The 21,590-nt window shown below is 42.1% G+C and overlaps 1 protein-coding gene across 1 annotated transcript in view; it reads left to right on the top strand.

Annotated features, from left to right (window-relative positions):
* Positions 1-21,590, top strand: part of LOC134571280 (solute carrier family 40 member 1-like) — a 49,018-nt gene that overhangs the window by 10,379 nt on the left and 17,049 nt on the right. Inside the window, exons 4-7 of the mRNA XM_063429454.1 lie at positions 8,970-9,082; positions 11,186-11,312; positions 14,041-14,292; positions 19,536-20,198. Of these exons, the coding sequence (XP_063285524.1) occupies positions 8,970-9,082; positions 11,186-11,312; positions 14,041-14,292; positions 19,536-20,198 (1,155 nt within the window). The remainder of the gene's footprint in view (positions 1-8,969; positions 9,083-11,185; positions 11,313-14,040; positions 14,293-19,535; positions 20,199-21,590) is intronic.

Here is a 21,590-nt window from a genome sequence, read left to right as displayed (position 1 = left end):
AATTTTATTTTGAGGCCACCTTCCCATGGGTTCCTTCCAGATAAAGTTCAGCCTCTCTTTATCTGAAGAACTCAGTAATCAGCCTGCAAGAGCAGGACTAACTGAGTTAAGGTACATTATAGTATATGTACCTCTTTAATGGAATAACAGGGCTGTTAAAAAATTAAAATGATGTGGGGTCGGTGTATCCTTAAAAATTCCCCTTTAAGCATCAATAACCCCCTCAGAATTGTGGCAGAAGAGAAGCTGGGTAAGTGACTGAATCCAATCATTTGTCTTACCTTGAATATGAATGCTTGTTGGCAGGAGTTTTCCCTTGTGTTTCTCATCTGGAGGAACAAATCCTGCTTGTTTGCACCGGCTGGGTGCTACTTCCAGGTTCGGAAGGTGGGGCATGTGCAGTAGCATCGGCGTCGTGATGTTACTATTGCGCATGCGCGAACCGCCGGGCTCTTAACCCCTTAAGGACCAAACTTCTGGAATAAAAGGGAATCATGACGTGTCAGACAAGTCATGTGTCCTTAAGGGGTTAAAGCGATATCGCGCCAAAATTAAAAAAACGGGAATCCTATAAAAAAGCGTTTTTGGGGGGTTTCCAATGTTCTGGCTGAAGTTTAGAACAGTTTTGGTGTGTTTAAGGCTGCCCTAGACTGAATTCTGGATAATAAGGTAAAGATTCTTCTTTATTTGTTATATTGGTTTTCTTCTGTTTAGTATTTTTTTTTGTTTAAATAGATGGCTTCTCACTCTGCCTCAATATCTGTTTCTAGAAAACATAGGTGAGCCTCATATATCCCTTAAAGGGGGGGGGGGGTTAAAAGAGTGCCACTATGGGCCAAAAATCTATTATTGTTAACATGGCCTTTTTTACAGCCCGAGTAGTCCTAAAGAGGATTCACCAAGAAAGCATAAAGAAAGCATAAAGAAAAAACGAATAGGTGTGTAAACTGCAATCAAATTGCACCCAGTGGAAGAAACTTATGTCAGGATTGTCTGACAGAAGCCGCTGAAGTAAGGGAGAGAAGAAAGTCTCCACAAACAGAACTGGAAAAATGGATTGCAGAGGCGATTGCAGAAGGGTTTCAATCCACAAGCAAGATGTCCTCATCTAAACGCCTGAGAAGAGAAGAAATCTCCTGTGAGTCTAGTGATAATATGGAGATGGAGGATATGTCGGACGAAGAAGAGGTTGAAGTTAACTATGCCTCTAAAAATCTGGATTCAAAATCGGTTGATAAGTTGATCAACATAATCAGAGAGAACCTGAGATTCCCAGAGGAAGAAACTGAAATGAAAGAATCTGATAGATATTTTGAGGATTTGAGAGCCAATAGACCTACCTTCCCGGTACACTCTACAATAAAGGAGATAATTTCGCAAGAATGGCAGAAACCAGAAAGAAAAGCGACAAAACAAAGCATTCAGGGTATATCCATATGCTAAGGAAGATTGCAAAACCTGGAATTCTGACCCCAAGATTGATGCCGCAGTCATTCACATGGCAAAAAAGACAGCCCTTCCTATTGACTCCATGGCTTATTTGAGAGAACCAATGGAGAAAAGGCTAGATGCCAGCCTGATAAAGTCATACCTGGCCTTAGGATCAGCACTACATCCAGCAGTAGCATTAACAAGAGCCTTCAAAGTATGGCTAGACAACTTAGAAGAGGATATCACTAAAGGAGTTCGGAGAGATCATCTACTGGAAGGACTCAAGTTGGCAACTGAATTTTGCTCTGAAGCATCTCTGGATGTTACCAGAATGGTGGCTAAAAGCATGGGCCTCTCCATAGCAGCAAGAAGAGCATTATGGCTACACTCCTGGGGAGCAGACTACGCTTCAAAAGCGTCCATGTGTGCCCTTCCATTTCAAGGTGATCTCCTATTTGGGAAGGTGTTGGATGAAGCTATACATAAGGCTGCAGATGGGAAAAAAACTTTTGTTCCTCAAGTCAGAAAATACGGCTCTACAACATGGAAAGATAGGCGATATAAAGACCGTGCCTTTCGAGAAAGCAGGAATATAAACCTGGGAAAGAATATTCCAGACCAAATTGGAGAAACACTCAGCAAAACACTCAGCAAAAATCTTCCAGAGGAAGAGGAGCAAGACAGGGTAAAAGCTTCTGAACATGTGCCGGCCCAGCCAGGAATTACAGGAGGAAGACTGCATCTATTTTATCCTGTCTGGGTCAGAAGTGTGACAGACGCCTGGGTCTTATCAATCTTGACAGAAGGATACAGGTTAGAATTCGAGACCATTCCAACAACGGATGTGTTTACCCAGTCTCGGGTAGCAAAAGGAGAAAAGGAGAAAGCTATGAAGGATTGCATCTCAAAACTCCTAAAAGATCATGTAATAGAATACGTTCCAAAAAGAGAACAAAAGAGGGGTCACTATTCTACAGTTTTTATAGCCCCAAAACCACAAAAGAAGTGGAGACTTAACCTGGACTTGAAGAAGTTGAATTTAAAACTAAAAAGAAAATCATTCAAGATGGAATCCATTTCGACTATTATTCCAAACATCAGTATGGGGGATCGATTTAAAAGATGCATAACACCAGATCACAATCAACATAGAGCACCGAAAATTCCTCAGATTTTGTGTATTTGGAAGTCACTACCAGTTCCGGGGACTCCCATTTGGATTAAGCCTGGCTCGGAGAACATTCTTAAAGGTGCTCATCGCATTAGTAGCAGTAATCAGAAAGAAAGGGATAGAGATATTCCATTACTTGGACGATTTTCTGATTATAGGTCCATCCAGCCAGATGGTAGCACTCCACACCCAGTCGGTCGAACCATGGTTGGAAACTGAATATGGAGAAAAGTATGATGGTTCCCTCTCAGAATATTATATTCCTGGGGGCTGCCATAGATACGGTAACCGGTCAAGTGAATTTGTTCTCGGAAAGAATAGAGAAGATTCAGATGAAGATCAGGAATCTTCACTACAAGAGTTGCATTACAGCACGGGAATGAGCCTTATAGGTTCTCTTACATCGACTATAGGCTTGGTGAAATGGGCCCAGTGGAAGATGCGTCCCATCCAGTTGCAGTTTCTAAAAGAATTCAAGACACAAGTGGGCGACTGGGATCGAAATATTCCTATCTCTCAAAAGACAATAGACGACCTGACATGGTGGTAGAAAACCAAGAACTTATCCATGGGGTTTCCCCTGGAGGATCCAACATGGATAACAGTTACTACAGACGCAAATCTACAAGGTTGGGGTGCGCACTTGGAAAAGTATTGGATTCAAGGTTCATGGACACAGAGAGAGAGCAAGTTGCACTCAAACCTAAGAGAACTGAGAGCAATATTATATGCCCTGCAAGGCTTTCAACAAGCAATAATGAATTCTTGGTTGAGAATCCAAACAGACAACAGGGCAGTGGCCTCATATTCAAACAGACAAGGCGGAACCAAAAGCAAGGCTCTATTACGAGAAATATTTCCATTGATGGAATTTGCTCAAGACAAGCTACAGGGCCTGAAAGCAGTATATCTTCCAGGGAAAGAAAATGTTCTGGCAGATTATCTGAGCAGAACAAAAGTTCTATCAGGAGAATGGCAATTAAACCCAGAGGTATTTCAGCAGAGAGCGTCAAGGTGGGGCACACCCCAGGTCGGTTTGATGGCTTCGTATCAGAATGTTCAAGTCCCAAATTTTTTTTCTCTAAAGGCAGAATATCAATCAGCAGGACAAGATGCCTTTTCCCGTCCTTGGGACTTCGATCTGGGGTATGCATTCCCTCCCCTGCCAATGATTCACAGATTGTTGAGGAAAATTCGGAAGGAAAGGAAGACGGTGATTGCTATACTTCCGAGTTGGCCGAGAAGACCGTGGTTGCCACTCCTGAACAAATTGTGCTTGGGTCCTCCATGACCTCTTCCTCTGAGAATGGATCTGTTAATACAAGGTCCAGCGGTGCATCCCAATCCAATCCAATGGAAATTGGCGGCTTGGCTCTTGAAAAGCAGAGACTTTTAGAACAAGGAGTACCAGAGACGGTGGTGAATACACTGCTGAAATCCAGAAAAAAATCCACCTCTGCATGTTACCACAGGATATGAGATTTGTTTCGTTTATGGGCAGAAAAGAAATCCAAGAATTTCCTACAGCCTTCAAATATAGATATTCTGGAATTTCTAAACGAAGGTCTAGAGAAAGGCCTAAGCTTGAGCACTCTGAAAGTGCAGTCATCAGCTCTATCGGCCCTGTGTAACACCTCCTGGGCATTAGACCCTATCATTGCGAGGTTCTTTAAGGCAGCTATACGCATAAGACCTCCATCTAGAAACTATGCTCCTCCTTGGGATCTTCCTTTGGTACTGGATGTTTTGTCAGAAACCCCCTTTGCATCATTGGATGAGTTGAGTATTATTAATCTGACATACAAGACCTTGTTCTTGGTGGCAATCACTACAGCAAAAAGAATATCTGAAATTCAAGCCTTCTCCAGTGATCCAAATCACGTTCAGGTTTTCCATGATAGAATTATCCTAAGACCTAGAATGGAATTCCTACCTAAGGTGGTTTCTAGTTTTCACTTGGCTCAAGAAGTGGTTCTACCATCTTTTTACCAAAACCCCTCTTCTGCGGAAGAAGTTAAACTCCATCAGTTGGATGTGAGAGAATGTGTAATGAAACATATAGAGGTCTCAAACAGAATTAGAAAATCGCAGCAATTGTTTATTATCCCGTCAGGATACAGACAAGGGGAGGCGGCCTCTACAGCTACTTTAAGGCGTTGGGTTTCAAAAACCATAAAAAGGGCTTATAAACTCAAAAATCTATCTCCTCCAGAAAAGATAAAGACCCATTCTACAAGAGCTTTGGCCACCTCCTGGGCTAATTGGGCAGAGGTTCCTTCTGACGACATATGCAGTGCAGCCACCTAGTCGTCACCTATAACTTTCATCAAACATTACAAACTGGATGTGGTCTCTTCCTCATCATCCTTCGGTAGAGGGTTTTTGTCCTGAATGAATAAATCTCCTTTGCAGCATAATATTGGAGTCTCGTCTTTATTCACCCTCCCTTGATTACGGAGCTTGGGTATTACCCATTAGTGATGCTGCCATGAATGGCCAGGAATATAGAACATTTTCTCCATACTTACCGTAATTTTCTTTTCCTGGCTATAATTCATGGCAGCATCAGCAACCCTCCCAAATAATTTTTTGTTAGCTTTATACTAGACTGTGGGTTAGAGGGAGGAGGGAGGAGGAGACCTTTTATACCTGGTTATAATTATATAATTATAGTCTGGTTATAATTGATTAATTGTTTCCTGTCCTGTTCCTGTTAGGGGCGGAGCTAACCCATTAGTGATGCTGCCATGAATTATAGCCAGGAAAAGAAAATTACGGTAAGTATGGAGAAAATTTTCTATAATACCTCACGCGTGGCAAAATGCAGCTTTCAACCAATCAGCATCTCCTCATAGAGATGCATTGCCTTTGAAAAGGCAATTTTCACACTTGAAAAGCCGGCATGGACAGGCAGTAGACACTAGGACAACTACAGTAAGCTGTAGTAAGCTGTAGTTGTTCTAGTGATTAGTGTCATTTTAAGGGAAACAAATCTGTGCATTGGCAAACAGACATTGCAGTCAGTAGATCTAATACATATTTATACAATGAAAGATCCTGCAAAATAAAGTTTTCATTCCTAAAATTGAATAGTTTACTTAGCAGGTACAATAAGTGATAAACATCAAGATAACTGAGATTACTAAGAATAGCATTGATTGCTCATTTTATTGTTTAAATTTGGCAGTTCCAAATGTAAGAATATACATGCGAGTCACATGATCGCTCCAGGAAATATCCAGCAGTCCCTCAGCACTCTTGGGACATAGCTAGTGTTGATTAAGCGTCAGTGAGCATGTGATTTTGTCATTTTAGCAAGGTTAATAAGGGAGCTCACAACCATGCGACCACTCAGTATCAAGCCCCGCCCCAATCCCGTAATTATTGATAGATTAATTTGTTGAAATCAGATATTAATCAAGACCTATGCTTATCTTGTAGATACCTGTAGATTTACTTAGTGCAGATACAGAGGTTATTTAAAATTGTCCAAGTATTTTCTTTTGAACACTTGTTGGTAATTTAATTGGTTTGTTCTACATAATATTATTACATACCAATATAGAGATATTGTGATAACCATTTTAAACGTGTTTGCATATCGCCAGTTGGTTTGCAATTCAAAGTTTAGTTCCTGAGTGGATTGGAAAGAGTTTATTTGGTTTACAACCATTTGTGGAAATAGTTGGTTATTATAGAAGATTGTCTATGCTTCTTTGATGCAGGAGATAGTGTTATGTGATACCATGTCATTTTATGGTTAAGAATTTTAAATCTTAATGCAAATATTATGTTGAGTTATTGCATATGTTGGCGATAACTTCTTTGAGCCAGTATCTACATTGTTCAGAATCCAGATTTTGTTGTCTACTCTGGAATTTATGACATGTTACACATTGTATGATCACTGATTGTATTATATTATCATATAAATTGTTATTGCCACAATAAATTATATTTTTACGTAATATACTTGTATGTTATATGTAAGTTAATTTGAACTATAAGAATTGAGGATCAGACACAAAATAGTAGGTATCTTTTGAATTCAAAATTGTGAGTGTGGTCCTAAAATAATTGATATTGCCTTATTGATATTCATTTTAATAATTACTAATATTTTTAATATTAATACAATTATTTTTTCATAATTTTCACAAAATATTATTTTCCATATTTTGCCACACAAGTAACCCTACATAATTCTCAGGCACCCCAAACTCCTTTCCAAACTATACAAAAAAAATGTATTTACACACATGTATAGGTGTGTTGCATGTGCCCAAGTGTAGCAATGTGTGTAAATGTCTGAGTGCATGCCTATGTGTATATGTATTTCTGTGTATGTGTGTGTGTGTGTGTTTCTGTGTCTGTGTCTGTGTGTGTTTGGAATATTGTGGGTAGCAGCATGTGTAATATTGTGTGTATAGTGTGGGTAGCAGTATGTGTGCGTGACTGTGTGTGCAGCAATGAATGTAGCATTGTGTGTACAGTCTGAGTAGTAGTATGAGTAGGTGTGTATGTACTCTCCCCTCTCGCACCAGGTGATCACTATATCCAGTCGTGGGGATGGGACTATGCACTGATCAGGCTCATTATCTTCAATACGGCCATAACAAATTCCAGCAGCCTCTGTTCACGTGAGCATGCAGCAGGAGATCCTGTACAGGAGATAGGGACGGGCTTTTAACATGCAGAGTGGGATCTCCCATCAGGCCTGCACCTGTAGGCGAGTGCCTACCAGGGCCGAACTGGCCCACCGGTATATATAGAGAAATTTCCTGGTGGACTGCTGCACCTTAGGGCTGTCAGTGCAGCAGATTTCATAAAACATTTTATGGTCATTTATTTTTCCCCTCCTCGAAATGTTGGAGGGCTGGTGCAGCTAACTAAGTGGCCACATTGAGGCTGACAGAACACCGACAAAGAGAGGAGCAGTAGAGAGGAATGAGAAGTGCCTGTTCACCATTTCCTGCACAGCATGGTCACACGGCTCTGTCAGGATCAAACCGCTGCACTAGAGCTTTGAACTCCATCCTCAACCAGCTGACCTTGCAGACAGGAAGAGGCTCAGAATTATAACCTAATACAGAAAGGAGCAGCACACTACCAGTGACAAGTACTTACAGGTTTTTCCAGCAGTTAATGACTGATAGTGATTGTGTGTGTTCTTACCAATGATCTTGTCTTTATTGTGCTTCTGTTTGTTTGTATCAGTGAGGTTGTTTTGTAGTGAGCATATGTATCAGTGAGCTTGTCTGTAGTGTGCTTGTGTGTATGTGTCAGTGAGCTTTTCTGTAGTGAGCATGTGTTTCACTGAACTTGTGTTTATTAGTGAATGTGTGTGTGTGTTTGTGTCAGTTAGCATGTGTGTATCAGTGAGCTTGTCTGTAGTGAGTTTGTGTGTGTCAGTGAATTTGTCTGTAGTGAGCTTGTGTGTGCTTTTATCAGTGAACTTGTGTGTATGCTTGTCTGTAGTGAGCTTGTGTGTGTCAGTGAGCTTGTGTGATATATTCATGTGGAACAAGGGTTTTAATATATACATTTGCTGCATTGATGCCAATATGCTGATGTCTGCATGAGACAGTCCCCAAGCAGGGCCAATCACAACAGACACACCTGGAGGGTGGGTGTTAGAGCACTTACACCCATGGATCACCTGAAACAAGTAGCTGCAGGTAAGTAACAATATAACAGCTCCCAAATCACATAGAAATATATGATTTATAGTAAAAAAATGTGTCTGCTTCGGCATTCGGTACTTTGGCAATTCGGAACTTCGGAACTTCGGACATTCGTAAGCATCCGAATGTCCGAATTGCATGAAATGAATTGCACATGTCTAGTAAGTGGTTGGGGTGGCAATCGTGGGAAACCCTAACCCCTAACCACTTACACATTTGTAGGGCTCCCAGTGCAAGGATTACCACCACAACCACTTACACATCTATAGGGCTCCCAGTGCCATTCGTAAGCTTTCCAATGTCCGAACGAAACGAATTGCACATGATAATCATATATTTAGTGCCTTAGGAGTTGTAACATAACATACCAAATTCACTGCACTCACTCATTAACCAAACAGCAATTTCAACGCTCACATTTTTATTTTATTTTTAAACCCTGAACCATAGCAAAATGACTAGGGTTTTAGTTACAGTATATGATCATTCATTGCATAAACCTGCCACAACGTACCCCATTCTTTTATATAAATACACCTGAAGAATTATAGGGCTGGAATCACTTTTATCCAGTGCTGCATGGTATTTCCAGCCCGGCCCTGGTGCCTACTCTGCCTGAATGAAAAGAATATGAAAACAAAATTATGTGCAAACGATTAACAATTTATTTTCACCTGCACTAGCGGCCCAGACATCTTTAATTGTACAGAATACCTCTGTCACTATCTGTGGGATAATCTTGATGGTGATTTTCATGTATAAAGCTGAGCTCACAGCGCAAAATAACTGGATCCTGGTGAGTATAAGAAAAACAGTTCCCAATTTAATAGGAATGTTGCTTTTTACACTTTCAATTCACTTTAAAAGTGCTGATTTGCAAATATTGATTTTCCACAGCTGTACAGCAGTATAACAAAGCTGTAATTTCACCACATTCATAAGACTGCAATGTCATTATAAGAGCATTTAAAACAACTACCATTATAACCATGGATAATCTGTGGCACCTAGTGAGTATAGTCAGTCCCTGCTGGCTTTTTGCTGTAAACGCTGCCTTTTCAGAGAAAAGGCAGTGTTTACATTGCTGCCTAGGGACACCTCCAGTGGCCCCTCCTCTGCATGGAGACACAGAACTATCCCCAAACAGATGCATTGATGGGTTTAGCTCAACCCCTGGCCCACCTCCTTGGCAATCTCAGCAAATCCAATGCTTTCCTATGGGAAAGCATTGTGATTGGCTGCGATAATCAGTTCTGATGATGTCAGCCAAGGCAGTTGATCAGGGGCAAAGCCAAAAGCCAGTGCTGGGAATAAGGTGAGTTTTCATCCTATTTAAGGAGTGCAAGGAGGGGCTAGGGAGTTAAATAGTGGTGTTAACACTATACATGTCTGTGTTCCTGACCCTATAGTGTTCCTTTAAAACAGGCTTCCCCAAACTCCGGCCCTCCAGATGTTGCTGAACTACAACTCCCATGATTCTCAACCTATCTATTTCATTCATAGAATCATGGGAGTTGTAGTTCAGCCACATCTGGAGGGCCGGAGTTTGGGGAAGCCTGCTTTAAAGCATAACCCTAACCATTGTTAACATACCGGTACTTTATTTTTTACTTTATTGGGCATTATTAAATAGTCCCTCTCTACCTTTAAAACGTAAAAAATACTTTAAACTAACCTGGAATCGCCTGCTTAGCGATGGTCTTGTTGCCCATTCCAGCCTTGTGTCTACAATCTTGTCCCTGACATCCTTGGACAGCTCTTTGGTGGAGAGTGATTGATAGATTGCTTATGTGGACAGGTGTCTTTTACACAGGTAACGAGCTGAAATGAGAAGCATTCCCTTTAAGAGACTGCTCCTAATCTCAGCGTGTTACCTGTATAAAAGACACTTGGAAGCCAGTAATCTTGCTGATTGATAGGGGATCAAATACTTATTTCACTAATTGACGTGCAAATCAATTTATAACTTTTTTTCTTGATTTTTTGTTGTTGTTATTCTGTCTCTCACTGTTAAAATACACCTATCATTAAAATTATAGACTGATCATTTCTTTGTCAGTGGCCAAACGTTAAAAATCAGCAAGGGATCAAATACTTTTTTCCCTCACTGTACTTATGTCATTACGAATGCATGCTTTAACTATGCTACCACTGTGTTCTTTTTTTTTATAATTCTTTATTTTTGTGTGCAAAAAGAAAAGAACAGGCATTCGCATATAGATATCCCCCAATACCCCACATTGTCGACAAAGGTTACAAGATTATACATTACAATGGGCATGCGGAATTCAGAACATACAGTGCACTTTTTTCACTCCCAGAACATCATGCTTTGTATCAGAGTGTTTAAGTAATCACAAGAGCCCGATCCGCCGTTGGTTTTCAGGACTCTTGGTCAGCTTTTGCGTAGAGGACTCTTACTAAACTATAATTAGATTAGGGGGTCCGTGTGTGTGGGACCGCCCCACCCGTTCCCTCTCACATTGTTTATTAGTCATGTTGCTTCGTTCCTTCTAGAGTACACTTTTAAATATTGTACAGGTACTTTCTGTGGCACCGGGTAGAGCTGGTGTCGCACATAAGCCGGATCCTAATGTTCTTCGTATGCTACCACAGTGTTCTTATGGAAGTAGTGATAGTGTGATTATCAGTTAAAACACAATGTCTGTTCCCAAATTGGAGACATTGATAAGCATCTACAGCAGACACGGTAAATTGATTTCAGAGAAATATATCATGTTTGTAAAGTAATAAAGGATGCATGCATACATCACAGAGCTCCTGTTGATAAGAGAGCTAGCTTATGTTACTACATAAATTGATAGATAACTATATATGTGGTGTGTTTTACATATCATCCTTCTTTTTTTTTGATTATGTCTCCTGTTTGCTCTCAAAGACACTTTGCTACGCATTGGTGATAATAATTGCAAGTATTGCAAACCTGGGAAGTACAGCCACAGGGATCACAATCGAGAGAGACTGGGTTGTGGTAGTTGCAGGAGGTGATAAATGTGCACTAGCAGGTAAGATACAATATAGCCAACATAACTTATGCACTATCCCATATTTGTTGATTGCTATATTGATTTTATTTACTCCAAAATGTAATTAATGTTTATTTGTAGTGAGTTAAATGGATGTGAGAGATATTGCTTTAGAATTATCAATGTTGTTGCTGTAGAAATTATGAATGCGGTTGTTCTCCAAAAGTTTGATACAAGTTTCCACAAGCTTTTACATATACATATTGGTAAAACTGGGAACATTGTAACAATTATTCAAAATTTATTAAAAATGTTTCTATTCTGCTCTATTACTTTTTGAAACATTAAAGGGAACCTACAGTACCAAATATATATATATTTTTTTGGTTCCTTTCTCCACCCCACCCCTCTTTGGCTTAAAAATTAAGTAAAATAAAGATTACTCACCTTGTTTCCAGCGCCTGAACTCCTCTTCTGCAGCCTCCAACTTTGCCTCTGCAGACACACATGCACACACTAATGCAAACAAGTACAAACATGCATATGCTCATGTTCGTGAGGGATTAGCTCAAATGGTAGCGCGCTCGCTTAGCACGTGAGAGGTAGCGGGATCGATGCCCGCATTCTCCATCTCTTCTTTTAACACAGTAAAGGATTTTAAGCATGCGTGGGATATGCATAAGGCTATCCTAACTATAAGATAAGGCCAGGGAATACTGGAATTTAAAAAAAAAAAAATTTGGCAGACAAGAATGGTTCTTATCTGACGTCACATTCTATGTTTCATACAGACATACAGGTAATACTAGAATATCGTGCAAAAGTTCATTTATTTCAGTAATGCAACGTAAAAGGGGAAACTAATATATGAGATAGACGCATTACATGCAAAGCAAGATAGTTCAAGCCGTGATTTGGCATAAGTGCGATGATTATGGTTTACAGCTCATGAAAACCCCAAATCCACAATCTCAGTAAATTAGAATATTACACGCAATAAATAAAACAAGGCGTGTACATAGAACAATATCGGACCTCTGAAAAGTATAAGCATGCTCAGTACTTGGTTTGAGCCCCTTTTGCAGCAATTACTGCCTCAATGCGGCATGGCATGGAAGCTATCAGCCTGTGGCACTGCAGAGGTGTTATGGAAGACCAGGATGCTTCAATAGCGGCCTTCAGCTCTTCTGCATTGTTTGGTCTCATGCCTCTCACCTTTCTCTTGGCAATGCAGGTCACGTGAGTTTGCTGGCCAATCAAGCACAGTAATCCCACGGTCATTGAACCAGGCTTTGGTGCTTTTGGCAGTGTGGACAGGTGCTAAGTCCTGCTGGAAAATGAATTCAGCATCCCCATAAAGCACGTCTGCGGAAGGAAGCATGAAGTTCTCCAAAATCTCCTGGTAGACGGCTGCGTTGACCCTGGACGTAATGAAGCACAGTGGACCAACACAAGCAGATGACACGGCTCCCCAAATCAACACAGACTGTGGAAACTTCACACTGGACTTCAAGCATCTTGCAGTGTGGGCCTCTCCATTCTTTCTGCTCTCATCAGAAAAGAGGACTTTGGACCACTGAGCAACAGATCAGGTCTGTTTTTTCTTTAGCCCAGGTAAGATACTGCTGACGTTGTTTGTTGTTCAGGAGTGGCTACGACATCTAAAGCCCATTTCCAGGATCCGTCTGTGTGTGGTGGCTCTTGATGCACTGACTCCAGCCTCAGTCCACTCCTTGTAAAAGTCCCCAACACTTTTGAATGGCCTTTTCCTGACAATCCTCTCCAGGCTGCGGTCATCCCTGCTGCTTGTGCACCTTTTTCATCCACACTTTTCCCTTCCACATAACTTTCTATTAATGTGCTTTGATACAGCACTTTAGGAACAACCAACTTCCTTCGCAATTACCTTTTGAGGCTTTCCCTCCTTATGGAGGGTGTCAATGATGGTTTTCTGCACAACTGTCAGGTCAGCAGCCTTCCCCATCATTGTGATTCCTACTGAACCAGACTGAGAGCCATTTAAAGGCTCAGAAACCATTTGCAGGTGTTATGGCTTACTTAGCTGATTAGAGTGGGACACTGTGAGCCTAGAATATTGCACTTTTTCACAATATTCTAATTTACTGAGATCGTGGATTTGGGGTTTTCATGAGCTGTAAGCCATAATCTTTGCACTTATGACAAATCATGGCTTGAACTATCTTGCTTTGCATGTAATGCGTCTATCATATATATTAGTTTTCCCTTTTACATTGCATTACTGAAATAAATGAACTAAATACATTTAAAACAACTACCATTATAACCATGGATAATCTGTGGCACCTAGTGAGTATAGTCAGTCCCTGCTGGCTTGGGAACTGTTCTTATTACTGAAATAAATAAACTTTTGCACGATATTCTAATTTTTCGAGTATCACCTGTACATACTCATACAGATACAGTCATACAGACACACATATCATATAAACAAAGTCATACAGAAATTCATACAGACACATACATAGTCATACAAGCACATGCACACACTCATACAGACAGGCAGCCTTCAGTCTTGGGTAGCATCACTACCAAAGGAAAGTGCTTTATTGAGTTTACGGTGAGTTTCTCTGAGTTCACTGAGGAATTTAGACAACTTTAAAAAAAAAATAGAATGTTTGAAAAATAACTGTTTTAACACTTGCTCCTTTCTTTGTCCTTTAAAAATAGATGCTGTGATAACCCTTGCTTTCATATAGTTAATGTTGTATTCCTATCACGTTTGCAGGTATGAATGCCACTCTACGAAGAATAGATCAAGTAACTAATATTTTGGCACCAATGGCTGTTGGACAGGTAATGACATTTGGCTCACTGGTGATTGGATGTGGATTTGTTGTTGGCTGGAACTTAATGTCCGTTTGTGTAGAATATCTCCTGCTCTGGAAGGTGTATATGAAGACACCGGAACTGGCCAACAAGAGTAAACATGAAGGGACAGAACAAGAAATGAAAGAACTGAATGCAAATGGACTTGGAGGTAATCAACAATCCTACAAATGAACCGATAGCTATATAAGTAGAAATGAAACAATATAGAAACTAAATTATATTTAAAACAAATAAAATACAAGTAACTTAGAACAAGGAACAGATTCATGTTCTTGCTAAATTGTGCACATTTTGAAACTGCCTATCCCACCTCTACCACTTCAGCTGGAAGGCCAGTCCACGCATCCACTACCCAGTAAAGTAATACTTCCTGATATTATCTTTAAACTTTTGCCCTCTAATTTCACACTATGTCCTCTTGATGTGATAGTTTTCCTTCTTTTAAAGATACTCTCCTCCTTTAATTTATTGATTCCCTTTATGTATTTAATGCTGCTTAGCGGAATGACTGCGTTGAATACTGCGTAAAATACATAGAATAATTTTCTGAATTATTAAAATCAGTCCACAGTTGGCTCTAACTAAAGCTAAATTGAATAGTTCCTGCAAAGTAGCAGAAATAAATGTTGCTGTACATTATACACAAACTTTTTTTGGACAATCTTTATTTATACAATTTTTTAGTTTTGATTTTGGTTCATAAAGAAAGTTTATTATGGCACGGCAAATCACAGATAGAAAATAAAGTCTGATCCACAGCTTGTAAATAACAATGGATTCTTATGGCACCAGTTATCAAATATACTTTTTGTTATAAAAGTCTGAACTTTCTAAGAACATATGCACATTAATATAAAGATACTTGGTGTGAAGGAATGAACAGGAGCTTCCAATCACTCACATTCTGCAGGCTGTAACGGATCACCTGGCACCCCGACTGGGTACCTCCGTTAATGGATGCTCCTAGTGCTTCCTGAGGACTCCAAGCACTCTGGCAGACACCATAATCACCGAATCCGAGAAACCTTTAAATTCTCCCAAGCGTATGAATGCTGTAGACCATTGAATAGGAACCATACGAATAGGCCTGTACTCCTAGCAGTCAACTGGAACAGCATACAATCAATCCTTCCCCCAATAATGAGACGACACATCACTTTGAGGTTAAAACAGGAACTCTGGACTGGCTCATCCAGCCTGGCTTTTATTCACAATCCACAAAACATAGTGCTGCTCAGAGGGTTTTGCAGAACAACCAATAAACACATTACAACACATACAATGCAAGTACAGCAGCCAATCAGACACAATGGGACAGTAGAAACACACCCAGCATATTCCTCCCCTCTGCTTAGGAGATAATTGAGTCAATTACTGTATCTACTCAATTATCTCCAAACTGAAAAGTTACACTTTTTATACATTTTTATAACTTGGTGAGTTAACATCGTACATACATAAAACTTATATTATTTTAACCAGAATAACTTGGGGACAAACATATCCAAAATTCACTTGAATAGGTTCAGGGGTTTAACGGTTAGGTCGAAGTCCTTTGTTGTCACTTGCAAGCATGGCTTTTCCTTGTCCCTGGGACAACACCCTGCTGGAGAACAATGGATCCGGGGGAGGGGAAAAGGAATTGTCCAAAAAGTTTCAGTATGTCCATACACTGTTTTTAAAAGGCCAGCACAGTACAATAAAAGTCCATTCACTGTGCTTAAAGGGCCAGTAGCCGCACAATAAAATACAATATGCCCAAATATTGCATTCAAAAGTACAACTGTACCAGGGGCCATAGTCAGCAGGTAGGAGGCGGGCCGCCAGGCCTCTCCAATGCCCAGTGGCGAGGTGGGTTCCGCCACATTTCTCCCCTTTCCCATTGAGACTATCCAGACTCCAGACCTTCAATCGGTCTGGGGCTCTGATAGTCGGTCGGCTTTTCTCACCCGGTGTAGCTGTCCCGGTGTTCTCCTGCCACATGTGTCCAGATTGAAATCCATAGTCTGGTGGAAAGGTAACCAGGGTGCTCTCTCTCCTGGTTGGACAAAGCTGTTGCTGGGGAGAAGGGGTAACAGGCTCCTCTCCCTGTGACGACCTCTCTTGTAGTAGGGGAAAACAAACTGCCTTCTCTTCCAATACATTGTCCTGTTGTTGGGGGCCAGGACAGACTGTCCATATCTCCAGTGGTGCAGGTGCAGAGACTACTGTCCCATATGCACTGTTGTGGGGCTTACTGTCTCCCCTTGGTGGGCTAGGCTGCCGCTGGGGAGGGGAAACAAGACTCTCCCCACCCGGTAAAATATTCTGCCGCTGGGGAGCAGGACTGACCATCCGTACTCCCTGTAGATTGGGCGCAGAGACCACGGTCCCATCTGCGCTGTTGTGGGGTTTACTGTCTCCCCTTGGTGGGCCAGGCTGCCGCTGGGGAGAGGGGGTAATAAACTCCTCTCCCTTACCCACTTCCAGCCGCTGGGGAGCCTGGCTGACCATCCGTACTCCCTGTAGCTTGGGCGCAGAGACCACGGTCCCATCTGCGCTGGTGTGGGGCTTACTGTCTCCCCTTGGTGTGCTAAGCTGCCGCTGGGGAGAGGGGGTAACCAACTCCTCTCCCTTACACACTTTCAGCCGCTGGGGAGCAGGGCTGACCCTATGTACTCCCTGTAGGCAGGGCGCAGAGACCACGGTCCCATCTGCGCTGGTGAGGGGCTTACCGTCTCCCCTTGGTGAGCTGCGCTGCCGCTGGGGAGAGGGAATAACAAACCCCTCTCCCTGAACCGTAGACTGCCGCTGGGGAGCAAGGACATCTCCTTCAGCTCCCTGTAGCTTGGGCACAGAGACCACGGTCCCATCTGTGCTGGTGTGGGGCTTACTGTCTCCCCTTGGTGTGTTAAGCTGCCGCTGGGGAGCAAGGATGGCACCTTCAGCCCCCTGTAATACATACTGCTGCTGGGGATCTAGGCCAACTGCCCAGCCTCCCTGTAGGGCCGGCAGAGAGACCACGGTCCCATCTCCACCTGCCATCTGTGGGTCTTCCCAGGACCAGTCGATAAGGTCCCCCATTTCTGGGGCTGGTTGGGCAGTAGGAGGTACTAAATGCAGGTCTCCTGCTGGCGGGCTTAGTTGTTGGGGAGGGGGAACAAAACTCACCGCTCCCAATGGTGTACAGTCCAGAAGCCCCATCAGGTTAGAGACAGGCGGTGTCACTGGATCATATAAGTCCGCATAATTCTGTTTGATCTCCCACTGCTCTGGTGGTACTTGTGGGGTATATGGTAACTGACTGGCGCTGAACAGGTGTTGGTAATCCTGCTCCAGCTCCCATTCCTGGACAGCCAGTTCAGTCAAGTCTGGCCTTAGGTCCTCGGCCATAGGGAGATCCAGCACGGCTTCTCTGTAGTCAAATATGTCCCAAAGCCGTGACTCTGCCGCACTCCCAAAGTCTGGTTCTGCAAATGTCCCCCATAATAAGCCAGGGCCATTATAATCCTCACCCTCAGGTTTGCCAAATTTGGCCATTCCAGGCACCCGCTGAACCGCGTACCAACGTAGCGCTTGGTATGCGTCCTCGAGACCCAGTTCTCTCCATGCCAGTGAATCAAGTTGCATCACCCATTCCTCCTGAGCCTGTTCTCCCAGCATAGGTATCCGTAGGGCCACTCTGGCTTGTAATCGCTGCTCCTTGCTGGGGAGACGCTCACCTCGCCAACGCTGGACACCCTCTAGGGTTTCTTCCCACATCCCCTGTCGGGCATCCTCTCTGCATGCCAACCTGGATGCCTCTGCTATCGGCTTATCCAGTGTGACCAAGATGCTCTGTAATCTCCAGTTAAACTCCTCTTCCACTTGGAGCACTGTCCAGGGACTCGCTGGTTCTATGCCGCTCCATAATAATTCCTGTGTCTCCAGGGTGTTGTTCCTCTCACACCAGGACGCCATCCCACCGCTTGCCACCAATGTAACGGATCACCTGGCACCCCGACTGGGTACCTCCGTTAATGGATGCTCCTAGTGCTTCCTGAGGACTCCAAGCACTCTGGCAGACACCATAATCACCGAATCCGAGAAACCTTTAAATTCTCCCAAGCGTATGAATGCTGTAGACCATTGAATAGGAACCATACGAATAGGCCTGTACTCCTAGCAGTCAACTGGAACAGCATACAATCAATCCTTCCCCCAATAATGAGACGACACATCACTTTGAGGTTAAAACAGGAACTCTGGACTGGCTCATCCAGCCTGGCTTTTATTCACAATCCACAAAACATAGTGCTGCTCAGAGGGTTTTGCAGAACAACCAATAAACACATTACAACACATACAATGCAAGTACAGCAGCCAATCAGACACAATGGGACAGTAGAAACACACCCAGCATATTCCTCCCCTCTGCTTAGGAGATAATTGAGTCAATTACTGTATCTACTCAATTATCTCCAAACTGAAAAGTTACACTTTTTATACATTTTTATAACTTGGTGAGTTAACATCGTACATACATAAAACTTATATTATTTTAACCAGAATAACTTGGGGACAAACATATCCAAAATTCACTTGAATAGGTTCAGGGGTTTAACGGTTAGGTCGAAGTCCTTTGTTGTCACTTGCAAGCATGGCTTTTCCTTGTCCCTGGGACAACACCCTGCTGGAGAACAATGGATCCGGGGGAGGGGAAAAGGAATTGTCCAAAAAGTTTCAGTATGTCCATACACTGTTTTTAAAAGGCCAGCACAGTACAATAAAAGTCCATTCACTGTGCTTAAAGGGCCAGTAGCCGCACAATAAAATACAATATGCCCAAATATTGCATTCAAAAGTACAACTGTACCAGGGGCCATAGTCAGCAGGTAGGAGGCGGGCCGCCAGGCCTCTCCAATGCCCAGTGGCGAGGTGGGTTCCGCCACACAGGCTTTATTAGTTGGGGATAGATACGCCACCCCCAAGTGAGATACTGTTCTGTGGCATTGTAGAAGTGCCTTCTCAGCTCACGACAGCTCTCAAAAGTTTCGATACATAGAGAGGCGTGGGTGTTAAGAAGAGCGTTACCGGAACTAAAGAACAGAATCAATGTAAATTAGAGTGAGATCGAGGAAGAGAGTTAGAAGGGAATTTGCGAGGGAAGAAGGCGAGAGAAGGGAAAAAAAAAAAAGCAAGTGGGGGGCCCAGGGGGGGAGAGGGAAGTACAAAGGGTGACATGTTTTGTTAAATCCAGGACATACTCTCCTAAATCTATTCCTTCTAATCTTCGCTAGTAATGAATGATTCTTTTTAAGGTTTGTAAAATAATACAGCAAAACCTGAAGCTTAATTTTGTATTTAAGGTACCTCATGAAAATGCTTAAAATATATTGGTGAATCTACCAGATGTTTTCATTTATATTTTAGCAGATAAAGAATCAGTGCCACAAGAAGAGATACTAAATGAACCTGATACTTTTGTGTTCCATAAGGATCAAACCACATGTGAATCTCAGAAGATGAGAAAGACCAGCACTCTTTCCCAAATTCTCAAACCATTCCTGGATGGATGGGTGTTGTATTACAAGCAGCCATTTTTTCTTGCTGGTATGGCCCTTTCCTTTCTCTATATGACAGTTTTAGGCTTTGATTCAATCACTGTTGGATACGCTTACACCCAAAACCTGAGCAGTTCAGTTATCAGTATTCTAATAGGAATATCAGCCATTGTAGGAATTCTTGGAACTGTGGCTTTCACATGGCTTCAGAAGAAATGTGGTCTTGTACGGACAGGTTCTATTTCAGGGATTGCCCAACTTTCCTGCTTGATGTTTTGTATAGTCTCAGTATTTATGCCTGGCATTCCTATGAATTTGTCTACTTCCTCATATTCCAATAACAACAGCAGAAATAACCTGGAGGGAAGTATATTTTCCACAGCAGCCCCTCGTGTATGGTCTGGAGATAATGTTACAACAGAACTCTCCAATGGGTCATCTACCATGAACACAGCTGATGAACTTGGTTCTAATACAACCGTATTGACCTCTGTTATACTGTTGTTCACAGGAGTCATTACTGCTAAAGCTGGTAAGTTTACATATCTCAAAATGATATCAGTGAAATGTAATTTGATCAATGTGCAGATCAATGTTTAACCCCTTAAGGACCAAACTTCTGGAATAAAAGGGAATCATGACATGTCACACATGTCATGTGTCCTTAAGGGGTTAAAGGACTACTACAAGTGCTATCATGACTTCATCTCAATTAAGCCTTGATAATATCTGGAGGTCCTGTGCACTATCCTACCTTATGGGCTTCAATGGGGTTAAATCATTTTTAACAATGTACTCACAGTGCCTTGGCTACTCTGCTTCCTCCACTGGCCCAGGTGTAAATGTGGAATCGTTTCCCTTGGTTTCTGGTTACAGACTCTCAGCCTATTGCTAGCTCCCTGTTGAGTGAAATATTCTACAATATCATTCCTCACAAAGGAAGTCCAGTGATAGGCTATGAGCAACTGCTGATGCTGATGCATATCACCCATGGGAAAGTATTCCGTATTGATAGCTGATTCAATCCAACAAAAAAACAAAAACTTAATTCAGATAAAGCCATTATGGTGACTGGAGTGTCTCTTTAACCATTACTGGCTTTCATTTTCTGATCAGCAGTATGATTAGTTAGAGGTTCCTTTTTGAAGTTCATTACAGATCTACAGTATCTCACAAAAGTCAAAAGTCAAAAGACAAAAGTCTCACATTTTTGTAAAATTTCATTATATCTTTTCATGTGACAAGACTGAAGAAATTACACTCTGCTACAATATTAAGTACGGTAGTAAGTGTACAGCCTGTATAACAGTGTAAATGTCAAAATAACTCAACACACAGCCATTAATGTCTAAACCGTTGGCAACAAAAGTGAGTACACCCCTAAGTGGAAATGTCCAAATTGGACGCCATTTTCCTTCCCCGGTGTCATGTGACTCATTAGTGTTACAAGGTCTCAGGTGTGACTGGTGAGCAGGTGTGTTAAATTTGGTGTTATCGCTCTCACACTCATACTGGTCACTGGAAGTTCAACATGGCACCTCATTGCAAAAAACTCTCTGAGGATCTGAAAAAAATTATTGTTTCTCTACATAAAGATGGCCTAGGCTATGAGAAGATTGCCAATACCCTGAACTGAGCTGCAGCATGGTGGGCAAGAACATACAGCGGTTTCGCAGAACAGGTTCCACTCATAACAGGCCTTGCCATGGTCAACCACAGAAGTTGAGTGAACGTTTTCAGCGTCATATCCAGAAGTTGTCTTTGGTAAATAGATGTATGAGTGCTGCCAGCATTTCTGCATAGGTTGAAGGGGGTCAGCCTGTCAGTGCTCAGACCGTACGCCGCACACTGCATCAAATTGGTCTGCATGACTGTAGTCCCAGGAGGAAGCCTCTTCTAAAGATGATGCACAAGAAAGTCAGCA

The sequence above is a fragment of the Pelobates fuscus genome, chromosome 8 (genome assembly GCF_036172605.1).
Source record: "Pelobates fuscus isolate aPelFus1 chromosome 8, aPelFus1.pri, whole genome shotgun sequence".
In the NCBI taxonomy this organism is placed as follows: domain Eukaryota; kingdom Metazoa; phylum Chordata; class Amphibia; order Anura; family Pelobatidae; genus Pelobates; species Pelobates fuscus.
Note: the sequence above shows the minus strand (reverse complement) of the source record. Positions and strands in the feature narration are given on the sequence as shown.